This window comes from Aspergillus neoniger (genome assembly GCF_003184625.1).
Source record: "Aspergillus neoniger CBS 115656 unplaced genomic scaffold BO87scaffold_43, whole genome shotgun sequence".
Classification (NCBI taxonomy): Eukaryota; Fungi; Ascomycota; class Eurotiomycetes; order Eurotiales; family Aspergillaceae; genus Aspergillus; species Aspergillus neoniger.
This window is the reverse complement of record NW_020291171.1, coordinates 221,205-230,912: the sequence shown is the minus strand read 5'-3', so window position 1 is coordinate 230,912 and position 9,708 is coordinate 221,205. Positions and strand designations below refer to the sequence as shown.

The window sequence follows — 9,708 nt, the reverse complement described above, 5'->3', positions numbered from 1 at the left end:
AAAAAAAAAAAAAAAAAAAAAACAAGGGCCAAGAGACAAAGCAAAAGGAAAGACAGAGAAAGAGAAAAGAAAAAAAAAAAAATAATCATTCATAAGGGAAAGGGAACCCCCCTCCCTCGTCAATGGCTACCTCTCCACCCTCTTCTTCTCCGTCCGCCTCATTCTCCTCGCCTTCCCTGTATCCTTCCTCACACAGTTCCTGTCACTCTCCGCCATTGCTCAGCAGTAAGTCTCAAGTCTCCTCTCCTCTCCTCTCCTTCTCCATCTGCAATCAACCAGTTCATCTTCCTTCCCCCCTCCATTAAACCTTCCGTCCAACCATGCCTCGTTGCCTTCCCCACTCCTCTCAGGCAGATCTCACCCAGTCCTCCTCCCAACGTCAACATCCTGATTGGCCCCTCTGCATTCTTCTTACTTTTTAGTCTTCATTGCCTGGTCAAAGTCTTGCTTTGCTGTTGCGTTTCAGTTGTTGGCACTGCACCAAAAAAACTGATCCCCACCTGACACGTGTGGCATCTACCTCTGCACATTCCCAATGATTCATGCTGATCGCGTGCTGCCTCTAGCCAATCTCTCTTCCTCCTCCTGGTCGCCCTCCTATCGGCCGTCCAGCTTCTGTGCCCGAGACCAGTTAGAAAGTCTCATTGCCAGACACGGTCACCCCACCCGCGTTTCGTTGTCATCGCTCCAGGAGTTAACCGCAACCTCATCTACATATAATCCTCCTTCCCCCGACTCGTCGAGCTCAGACACAACAGACTCCCTCGAGACCCTCACTCTCACTCAGTCAACCTCCCGGCCTATTCCCATCCCCAAGCCGTCTCCCTCCCTCCGCGATAAAGACTTTCCCGTCACCCCTCTAACAGGGCGTTTTGATAAAGGCTATTATTTTGCCCATCGTGACCACACCCCCGAGGGGCAGCGAGAAAGGGAATTCCATCGCAAGACCAGTCGATCTGGTCATCACCACCCTCATCGTTCACCCTCGTCCAGAATGCGTTCTGACAGCTCAACTTTCTACCCGTCCGCCATCTCCCCCGCCATGTCTCCAGCTGGACGTCCCTCCTCCCCGCAGCCCTCTCGCTCGCAGGGACAAAGCACCTCCAAGTCCATGCCTGCCTTCCACTTAGGAAGCTTGCCACGATTCCATCCTGCAGTCTATCAGTCTTCCGGCAGCACTCAGGCACAGCCGTCTTCACCACGCCAGCCTCGACAGCATGGGTATCGCACGTCTTCTGGCTCCCGTGATGGAATGTGGCAGTATCGAGACTTTGTGGATGGGGCTGCCCTGCCCAAGACTCCTGGAACCTTATCGCCGGGCCCATCCGCTCCGCGACTAGACCCTCTTCGCAGCCCTGGCCCGGTAACCCCGCTGGCGCTGGAAGAGGCCAGTGGTTATCTGACCTCGGGCCCCTCTAGCTCCTCCGACTTCTCCTCTCGAGAACACTCTGGGCCGGCCCCAGACATGGTGGACAGGCTAATCGCTCGGGAGACCGAACGCAACCGACAGAAAGCCATGAAGCCCCTCAAAGGCTTCTAGAGCTGTCGTCCAGCCGTCCATCCATCCATCCACAGCGGCAACCGTCCTCTTGCATCTGGTTGTCAGCACAGTTATGTACTAGGGCATGACTCAGACCTCGGACTTCGGACTCCGGGTCACATGGAGTGCCATCGGTGGCCTGCAGGACAGCATCGATTATGTGCTTGATGCATGATATGATTCGACTCTCTTTCGAGGCCATTCGTGCCGATTTTTTTTTTTTTTTTTCCTTTCACATTTCTATAAAACCACATCTATGTATTATGAAATTATGCAACTATACCCCGCAGCTGATCCGTGGGCTTTCCCCGGGTATTTGTATTTCCTGTCCTGTTCTGCTATTCTTCCCACTGGGGTCGACGCTCCCTTGTTTCCAGAACTGTGTATTGCGCCTTTTTATTTCTTACGACACTGTGTTATTTCGGGCATTGTATCATCATGGATTGAACAGAAACAGCCTGTCATCCTTGAGGTGGGACTGGAATGCGACGTTTCGCTCAGATTGTTATATACTAAGAAGTCGATTAAAGAAAGCGACAAGCAGTATAGAAGAAGAGAGAGGTGTTTCATTGCTAGTTGCGAAATAGGCAATGAACTTACTGGGTTCGATCAACCTTCAGAAAAAGCGATAGAACACAACACATGGTTGATGTCGCACTGACCTGCCGACTGCTCATTAATTGCAATTGTAGATGATTACTGCATATCTAGTGACCACTACTTTGTACTACTAGTCTAGTACTCCATCTTTTGTACTAGTCGCAATGGATTGGAGCGCCGTGAGTGGCTCCCCCAACTCATTTGCCCCCCGATCGGCCGCCTATCCGGTCGGAGCTGGGCTGCTGCTCCCCGAACCGCCGGGTTTTGCGGGGCGCATCATCTTCTTGCTCTGCTTGTTCCTCTTCCCCCGTCTTTCGCCTTTTACTCCGCTGGGGCATCTTTTTCTCTCCTACAACTGCCCATCATCTACATGCCCCGAGAACTATTCCCCTTATTCCCTATCATTGTTAGAAGTGGTGGCTCTCAACCATCAATGGACCTCTTGTGCGCTCGTTAATCCCGCCCATTGCTTTGTCCGATAGCGGACCCCGACAGACCACGAATTTTTGATCCTCGGTCCAACGCAGCCGAATTCCAATTGACACTCCCACTCAGTCTTAATAAGGGGGGGAGAAACATACCGGCTTTTGCGACATACGAGCACTGCCACTGTCGATAATGTCGTCGACGTCCGCACCGCTGCCGACTGCCACAACATCCGGGATACCAGAGCAACGTTCTTCCGGAAATATGACCGAGGCCGACACACCAAAGCACAGTCCGCCAAAGCCCCAAAGCTCTAAGCATGACTATAAAGGCTTTGTAGCAGGGGTCTTCTCCGGAATTGCCAAATTAAGTGGTATGTTCTTGCCAGCGCCGGGCATAGTCCGCGAGCTTTCGTCTCGTCTTGAAGTGACCATCGCTAACAATTTCTGATTCATAGTTGGCCATCCGTACGTGATCACGCACCTACTACCTCTTCTCTACCACTTATACTACCTCTCTATGGACAACCCCCTATAATGACACAAATTAACCATGGATGGATTTCGCAGGTTCGACACCATTAAGGTGCGCTTACAGACGAGCCATGATGGGCATTTCCGGGGTCCGTTGGACTGCGTGCTACAAACAGTCCGCAAGGAGGGTGTTAGTGGGTTGTATAAGGGAGCCACTCCGCCGCTGGTCGGTTGGATGGTCATGGACTCTGTGTGAGTAGCTTTGCCCGACGGCTGGAAAAGGTCCATAAAGACACAGAAGGACTGATCGGTCAAACACAGCATGCTGGGTTCGTTAACCTTGTATCGCCGACTGTTACTGGAAAACGTGTTTTCAAAACCAGAAATTCGTGCAAGCATGCCGTTCATTGGCAGGCAGACAGATCTTCACACGCTCCCTAGCTTCGGTCATGGTATTGCAGGCATCATGGCTGGAACGACGGTCAGTTTCATTGCCGCACCAGTGGAGCACGTCAAGGCGCGTCTTCAGATCCAGTACTCTGCGGATAAGTCCAAACGTCTGTACAGTGGACCTATAGATTGTGTTCGCAAGATGGTAAGAAATACAAACCCTCAAAGCGTCCGAGTTTGATGGTTGACTCGATATTTATAGCTTCGCACCCACGGCATTGCTGGATTATATCGTGGACTATGCGCGACCATGGTATTTCGGTCATTCTTTTTCTTCTGGTGGGGTTCCTACGACGTCCTGACCCGGTTGATGAAGGAGAAGACCAGTCTGTCTGCCCCTGCCATCAACTTCTGGGCCGGGGGGATTTCCGCACAAATTTTCTGGATCACGTCGTATCCGTCCGATGTGGTGAAGCAACGCCTCATGACGGACCCGATGGGAGGCGCACTGGGCGACGGGCAGCGCAAATTCCAATGGTGGAAGGATGCTGCAGTGGCAGTTTATCGGGAACGAGGGTGGAGAGGATATTGGCGAGGGTTTGTGCCATGCTTCTTACGAGCATTCCCGGCGAATGCTATGGCTTTGGTTGCATTTGAGGGTGTGATGCGGTGGCTGCCGTGAGGAGACGGTGAAGCTACAGAACTCTGGCTATACCCGAACGATCAAGATGAACGGGACTCCAATGGATCCCGAAGAAAAGCTACGTTGTAATGTGATAGACGATAGAAATAGAATGGTTTCTCCAGCCAACCCATAAAGCGGGCCCGATCGTGGCGCGTCTCACAGCAGGGATATTCATCAAATCTAGACTGGTGCAACGGCCGCATGCGGCGATGCCTCGCCCAATGCAGCCACTGCGGCACCTTCCACTACCTCGTACGATCCATGGGTCAAAAACTCTGGGAGTCTTATCTACGAAGGAATCAGATCGGTGGGAGGAGATGCAGGATGTTGTGGTAAGCAGGAAAGAGGAGTGTGAGAGAGAGAGAGAGTTCGGGCTCCGCGTGTTCTTTTTCCGGCCAGCTTCAATCTGGCCCTGGTTCGTTCCATCCCGTCATCTCCAATCTGCCCTCCCTTCTCTCCCGCCTCATCCTCCGCTCATCCACCTCAAACTTCTTCATTTTACTCTCCTTCCCCTTCTACAGTCTCTTCCGCTATGTCCGGGGCCCGGATCATTCCCCTTATGATTGCTGGCTAAAGAGCTCTCACTCGACTTCTCGCCGGGCCAGATCGATTCCGCCGTCGCCGCCTTATCCAATCGCGCATCTCAACAACCACAACCACCACCTTGAACTGCGAACTTCCTACTTCTCCCTCGATCAGCAAACGGCTACGATGGCCGTCGCTCGCTCGATGCGTCGCACAAGCCCCATTACGGTCTTCCTGGCTGCCCTGCTAGCTTTCGGATTCCTTTGCTTCCTGCTGTCCCCTTCCTCCTCCGCCGCCGCCGCCGCTCCTGTCACCGATTCCTCCTCGCAACTACGACGAGAAGATGCCGCCGAACATCCCCTTTCTCCTCCGACGAAACCTTTCCTCAAATCTCAAGCCGTCCGCGAAGATGGCCAGAAAGCACCTCCGCCCGTGATGCACTACAATCTCAACGAGCTCAGCAGCACCAGCGAATCTATCAAGAAAGGGGAACGGGTGCTGATTTTGACCCCATTGGCCCGCTTCTACCAAGAGTTCTGGGACAATGTCGTAAAATTGAGCTACCCACACGAGCTTATCTCGATTGGATTCATCGTCCCCAAAACCAAGGACGGTGATGCCGCTGTCACCGCGCTGGAACAGGCCATCAGCGAGACTCAGTCCGGTCCGGTTGACAGCCGCTTCGCCAGTATCAGCATCCTTCGCCAGGACTTCGACCCGCCCATTCAATCGCAGGACGAGAAAGAGCGCCACAAAATGTCCAACCAGAAAGCACGTCGTGAGTCCATGAGTCGCGCCCGCAACAGCCTCCTCTTCACCACCCTCGGTCCCAGCACCTCCTGGGTGCTCTGGCTCGACTCCGACATTGTCGAGACTCCAGCCACCCTTATCCAAGACCTGACTGCCCACAATCGACCCGTGATCGTTCCGAACTGCTTCCAGCGCTACTATAACAAGGATACCAAGAAGATGGACGTCCGCCCTTACGACTTCAACTCGTGGATCGACAGTTCGACCGCCGAAGAGCTGGCGGGAATGATGGGTCCAGATGAGATCCTCCTCGAGGGATACGCCGAGATGCCCACCTACCGCACCCTGATGGCCTACATGGCAAATACCGGGGCGCCCCGTCCTAGCCGCGAAATGGAACTTGACGGCGTCGGTGGAACGGCACTCCTTGTTAAAGCGGACGTGCATCGCGACGGCGCCATGTTCCCCGCCTTCCCATTCTATCACCTCGTCGAGACGGAGGGCTTCGCCAAGATGGCGAAGCGACTGGGATATTCTGTCTACGGCTTGCCTGATTACTTTGTATGTCCCCCCCCCCTTCCTTCTTCCATCTGCTTGACCCCACTAACGCCATGCCCACAGGTGTATCACTATAACGAGTGATTTCGCATGATAGATTCCAATTACGAGATGACTTCACAATAGACCGGAATGAAGAATGTATTTTGCTTTGCTTTACTTTGCTTTGATTAGACTATATTAGTTGACGCTCCTCCGCGTCTACTCACTTATCCATTTATCTACATCTACCCGAGGAGTTGGTCTCATGTTACGTCCGCGCGCTGGGCGCTTAGTGGTTCTGGTGTTCTGGCCGAGTAGCTGTTTCACAACAATTACTACTACTATTATATATAGTTGCTTAGGTTTTATGTCTATTTGCTATACACTACGCTCGCCCATTATGTACCTGCGTAACTACGAGTAGACAGTCAATAACTTACGGAAGCGTAGGACTGATCCGGACTATATCACAGACGAACTAACCCACCAGTGGTATAGTAAGTATCTATAACATCTCGATATTAAATTGTCTATTTCTTTGAATGTTCCACACCATCATTATTTACTTATTTCTATATCCATATGCCATCTCATCTCTCATCTTTCAACATGCATTCTTCTCATAATCGTCAATCAATCGAGCTACCACATTATACTCATCATCTAATCCCAAGAAATGCTATGAGAAAGCGTTAGCGATGCAAAATCACGACACGTCATATACCAAGGGAGAGGAAGTAGGAAGGGATAGGAGAAGGGGGGGGAAACATACACAAGCATAATCCCAGCCCCAACCATAACAGCCAAGAACTGCACAATGGTCTTCTTAATCTCCGTGCGTTTATCCTTGCCTGTTTCCAACAACTCCGGGATAACGGAGACTGTTCCCACGTAGAGGAAGGTCCCCGCTGTGAAGGGAAGGAGCATATCGCCCCAGGTGAGACTTGTTCCGAGGAGGCCAGAGGAGGGCAGGCTACTGTCGGTGATTGCTGTGGTGGAGCTATTCCCGCCGAGCTCTTGGACGGCGATTCCGATGAAAGTGCCGAGGAAGGCGCCGATGGCTGTGACGAACTGGGCGCCCATGGCTTTGCGCTTGGAGAAGCCGGATTGGATGAGGAGGGCGAAGTCGCCGACCTCGTGGGGGATTTCGTGGAAGAAGACGGCAACGGTGGTGGTTGCGCCGATGGTCGGGGAGGCGTAGAAGGAGGAGGACATGGCGAGGCCGTCGGTGATGTTGTGCGTGAAGTCGGCGATTAGGTTGAGGTAGCCGCCGAGTTTGACGCTCGGGTTAATTTCCTTCTCGTCGTCGTCGGTGTCGGTGGGTTGGGGAGTGGTGGTGGTGCTTGCGGGCTTGCGCTGTTTGAGTGAGGTGGAGGGTTGCGGGGAGACGCCGGTTGTGGTGCCGGTGGGTTTGTGGTCGTCGTTGTTGGCGTGGGCGTGGGCGTGGGAGTGGTCGTGTCCTGCTCCTCCGGTGGCGATACGTAGGGTTTTGTCCATTGCGACGAAGGTGAAGAAGCCTACCATGATACCGAGGCCCAGGAGGAGGTTGCGGTTCGGCTCGACCATCACGAAGCGGACGTGGTCGGGGGAGTCTTCGCCGAGGAAGATCTCAGGGAGCAGATGGAAGATGGTATCGCCTAGGAGGCCGCCGACGGCGAAGGCGACCATGACGGACAGGGAGGAAGGGTCGATGTTTGGAGGGCATAGGGCCAGGAGGAAGTCTAGTGCGGGGGATATGGTTAAGGTTGGTGGAGGTTTGATGCGAGAAGTCACATACTGGGTGGGCCGGAGATGTAGATCGTCGCCAGGATAGCATTGACTGCAGGGCTGCTGGGGAAGAGGATGGAGAAGATCTTGGACGTCAAGCTGGTTGTTTGGGGGGCTGCGGCGCGCTTATGCTCATTGAGGGACTCGACGAGGGGGCAGTTCTACATGGCATTAGTACACAATGGGTATGTTGAGGGGGTCATGGGGAGATCGATGGCTCTCCATCCCAGACAGAACATCAAGAATGCAAGGGGGCACGGGCGTACCTGCAACTCCTCCTCAATTTGTCCCACGGACATGTCCCCTACAGAGATAGCATCATGCGCAACAGCTAGTGCGGAGAAGAGAACAAGACCCGCGGCGAGCGCAAGGCCCATGCGCCGAGCCGGTGCCAGAAGAGAGGGCGCCATAGTAGCAATTGATACAATTGTAGGCTACCCCAGAATATAGTAGAAGAGGACGTGAAAGAAACAGAGAAAGAAGAGGGGAATAGCTGCCGGTGAGATAAATATGATGCGCCGTTCTCGGATCTTCAAATCCCGGCTTTGATTTGTTATCGCCGTATCGGGACCCTGCAGCAAACACGCCAAGCCCCTATCAGTGCAAACATGCAAACTCGATAAGATCCGTTTTCTGTCGCCGCAATTTTTTGAGCTTCAATTCCGGTCCTTTGGATACATCACCCCACTTTTGATATTCCAATTCCATATCTGGCACCATGGTTAACATCAGACAAGCCAAGAAGAAGAGATCTTCTTTGCCCAAGGCAAAGGCCAAGAGAGCCGGTCTCCTCAAGAGCGGCAAGAAGAAGATTAATGTCTTGGGAAATGCCATCATTGCGGAAAACTGGTACGTTTATGATCTGACAGAACAAACCAGGAAGAGGAATCAACGTTGGCCTGTATACTAATACTGCTCTCTATAGGGACCGCAAGCAAACCCTCACCCAAAACTACCGCCGCTTGGGTCTCGTCCACCGCCTCAATGCTCCCTCCGGTGGTTCTCAGAAGCGCGCAACCGCGGACGGTATCCAAGGAGAGCCCGAAGATTCCTTGTACATCAAGAGCAGCACTGAGGCACTCGCCAAGCAAACTGCCACAAGCGAAATCAAGGTTGAGCGTGATCCCGAGACCGGCAAGATTCTGCGTGTGATTCGCGGTGCGGCCGACGAAGAGGTCGAAATCGCCGGACGCAAGGTCAAGCGCAACAACCCGCTGAACGATCCCTTGAACGAGCTGTCGAGTAATGAGATTGTCACACAGCCCCGCCAAAATGCCTCCGGAAATGGTATTGTTGAGCAACTCGAGCGCCAAGCTGCGCAGGAGGGAGTGTCCGTCCGGGCGAAGAAGCCGCGCCATCAGAGCTCCAGAGAGCAAGAGTGGGTGACGAGATTGATTGAGAAGCACGGAGACAACTACTCGGCCATGGCTCGCGACCGGAAATTGAACCCGATGCAGCAGACGGAAGGAGACCTGAAGCGGAGGATCCGCAAGTTGCAGCAGAGCCGGTCATGATTGGGATTTGAATTGATGCATTTCTATCGGCGAGTATGGCGTTTTGACAGGGCTGATTTGGGATAAAAAGTTGCTTGCGGCTGGATTATTGGACCACGTCCGAATTGTCTCTGCTTTTGCGGTTATACCATCTTATAGACTCCATCTGTGCATGTCTGGCACAGGTCGCAAATGCTAATACACTTGATTTGGTCATCCAACTTGCCGTTCCTGCTTATGAACATTATCACACTATTTGTACTACCACGTGAGCTCAAGCACAAGCAGCATGAGCCATTAGCATGTCCATTCACTGCACTATATGCAACACAAGTCGCGAGGCTATCCACAGACGCGTCGAAGACGCCTGGCGCGTTCACATAGAAACATACAGATCCAAACTGCGTAGTTCTCCAGATCTCTCTACTCCTTCTCTCCCCCTGTTCCTTCTCATCTCCTCTATCCCAAACAACGCCAGGATCCCAACGCCAGGATCAGGACCATCATCACCATGGCTCC

At 53.0% G+C, this 9,708-nt stretch overlaps 4 protein-coding genes across 4 annotated transcripts; 3 read left to right on the top strand and 1 right to left on the bottom strand.

Moving 5' to 3' along the window:
- Nucleotides 1-64: 64 nt before the first annotated feature.
- BO87DRAFT_380320 (uncharacterized protein) lies at nt 65-1,768 on the top strand. Its single transcript, XM_025624275.1, has 2 exons — nt 65-225; nt 567-1,768. Exons 1-2 carry the CDS (start codon nt 123-125, stop codon nt 1,538-1,540), a joined length of 1,077 nt encoding a protein of 358 aa, XP_025475333.1. The 5' UTR covers nt 65-122; the 3' UTR covers nt 1,541-1,768.
- Nucleotides 1,769-2,460: 692 nt separating this feature from the next.
- Nucleotides 2,461-6,268, top strand: BO87DRAFT_410248 (mannosyltransferase complex subunit MNN9). Its single transcript, XM_025626313.1, has 7 exons — nt 2,461-2,939; nt 3,024-3,033; nt 3,136-3,291; nt 3,361-3,634; nt 3,692-4,107; nt 4,720-5,950; nt 6,011-6,268. Exons 1-7 carry the CDS (start codon nt 2,759-2,761, stop codon nt 6,029-6,031), a joined length of 2,289 nt encoding a protein of 762 aa, XP_025475332.1. The 5' UTR covers nt 2,461-2,758; the 3' UTR covers nt 6,032-6,268.
- A 256-nt stretch (nt 6,269-6,524) lies between these two features.
- Nucleotides 6,525-8,186, bottom strand: BO87DRAFT_380315 (Zn(2+) transporter YKE4). Its single transcript, XM_025624274.1, has 3 exons — nt 7,963-8,186; nt 7,750-7,857; nt 6,525-7,705 (listed from the first exon to the last, which is right to left on the bottom strand). The coding sequence occupies exons 1-3, from the start codon at nt 8,104-8,106 to the stop codon at nt 6,593-6,595; spliced, it is 1,365 nt and encodes a 454-aa protein (XP_025475331.1). The 5' UTR covers nt 8,107-8,186; the 3' UTR covers nt 6,525-6,592.
- A 131-nt stretch (nt 8,187-8,317) lies between these two features.
- On the top strand, nt 8,318-9,515 carry BO87DRAFT_419409 (nucleolar protein 16). Its single transcript, XM_025626944.1, has 2 exons — nt 8,318-8,545; nt 8,622-9,515. The coding sequence occupies exons 1-2, from the start codon at nt 8,415-8,417 to the stop codon at nt 9,208-9,210; spliced, it is 720 nt and encodes a 239-aa protein (XP_025475330.1). The 5' UTR covers nt 8,318-8,414; the 3' UTR covers nt 9,211-9,515.
- The last annotated feature ends 193 nt before the right edge of the window (nt 9,516-9,708 follow it).

Bases quoted from the DNA above. Each gene is read 5' to 3' on its own strand.
- BO87DRAFT_380320 (XM_025624275.1), top strand. From the start codon at position 123: ATGGCTACCTCTCCACCCTCTTCTTCTCCGTCCGCCTCATTCTCCTCG. The intron at 226-566 runs GTAAGTCTCAAG...TGCTGCCTCTAG, and splicing joins CTCTCCGCCATTGCTCAGCA to CCAATCTCTCTTCCTCCTCC.
- BO87DRAFT_410248 (XM_025626313.1), top strand. From the start codon at position 2,759: ATGTCGTCGACGTCCGCACCGCTGCCGACTGCCACAACATCCGGGATA. The intron at 3,292-3,360 runs GTGAGTAGCTTT...GGTCAAACACAG, and splicing joins TGGATGGTCATGGACTCTGT to CATGCTGGGTTCGTTAACCT. The intron at 4,108-4,719 runs GTGAGGAGACGG...TCGCCGGGCCAG, and splicing joins GGTGTGATGCGGTGGCTGCC to ATCGATTCCGCCGTCGCCGC.
- BO87DRAFT_380315 (XM_025624274.1), bottom strand. From the start codon at position 8,106: ATGGCGCCCTCTCTTCTGGCACCGGCTCGGCGCATGGGCCTTGCGCTC. The intron at 7,858-7,962 runs GTACGCCCGTGC...AATGCCATGTAG, and splicing joins AAATTGAGGAGGAGTTGCAG to AACTGCCCCCTCGTCGAGTC. The intron at 7,706-7,749 runs GTCAATGCTATC...CGGCCCACCCAG, and splicing joins TCTTCCCCAGCAGCCCTGCA to TATGTGACTTCTCGCATCAA.
- BO87DRAFT_419409 (XM_025626944.1), top strand. From the start codon at position 8,415: ATGGTTAACATCAGACAAGCCAAGAAGAAGAGATCTTCTTTGCCCAAG. The intron at 8,546-8,621 runs GTACGTTTATGA...TGCTCTCTATAG, and splicing joins GCCATCATTGCGGAAAACTG to GGACCGCAAGCAAACCCTCA.